This window comes from Penaeus monodon, chromosome 21 (assembly GCF_015228065.2).
Source record: "Penaeus monodon isolate SGIC_2016 chromosome 21, NSTDA_Pmon_1, whole genome shotgun sequence".
Taxonomy (NCBI): domain Eukaryota; kingdom Metazoa; phylum Arthropoda; class Malacostraca; order Decapoda; family Penaeidae; genus Penaeus; species Penaeus monodon.
In genome coordinates, this window is record NC_051406.1 from 37,117,372 (window position 1) to 37,118,218 (window position 847).

Consider the following 847-nt stretch of genomic DNA (forward strand, 5'->3'; position numbering starts at 1 on the left):
TTCTTTTCTCTCAGTTCCCCTTTGCAAAGTCACGGATGCCCCTGACGTCTGCCAGATGAAGAAGACTCAGTGCGGCTTCATCACGAAGGCCCTTTCTCCTCCGGGCGGATACGTCACGATTTACGTCAACTGTGCGAAGGAAGCCGGTGTCGTTCTGGGGTCCTTCTTCTACACGAGCATTAGTTAGTGTTTGCCACAGACTTTAAGAACCCAGTGGTACTCAATTCTGAATAATTGTAAGATTATTGTAAGTTAACCTCAGTCCTCAACCAACGCATGTCCTCAGGTGATGCTTTCAAGAGCGGAGCCCCAGAGACAATCGTTGAGATGACCTCTCCTGACCCCAAAGTGGTTACCGGCATCCGCCGCTGCGCCATGAACGCTACAGGCCTGGTAAGGTAACTCCTGAATCGTCTGTTAGACTCATTATACTACAAGATCTGCATTATGAAATGACAGATGAAACATAATCGACGCATTATGCCTTCTTATCGCAGGTGTTCCCCGACATGAGCTTGGACCGCATGGCCATCGCCAACATCCTCGTCGTGACCGCCGGCGGATCTCCCCTGGGCTACGCCGTGGCTCCCGCTCGCCCTGCTCCACCTCGCTCTACGTGCCGACTACTGAGTGCCTCAGAGCTTGTATCAAGCACTGGTCCTGCCTCACTGAGTCCGCCTCCTACTCCGCCAGCCTTCTCCAGCAGTCCCACGGCAGCTCTCACTGAGCCCGCTAGAGCGCTCTCAGCCTTCTCTTAACTGATCACGGACTTCACTGCAGATGCTCTTGGCAGTATGGCGTCTCGACTAGCTCAAGTTCGACTCTCTTTCGACAATACTTAAACTGT

At 52.9% G+C, this 847-nt stretch overlaps 1 protein-coding gene across 1 annotated transcript in view; it reads left to right on the forward strand.

Annotated features, from left to right (window-relative positions):
- Positions 1-587, forward strand: part of LOC119586451 — a gene marked incomplete at its 3' end in the record, with an annotated part of 3,070 nt that extends 2,483 nt beyond the window's left edge. Inside the window, 3 exon segments of the mRNA XM_037935183.1 lie at positions 15-182; positions 287-393; positions 498-587. Coding sequence (XP_037791111.1) covers positions 56-182; positions 287-393; positions 498-587 — 324 coding nt within the window.
- Positions 588-847: the final 260 nt, after the last annotated feature.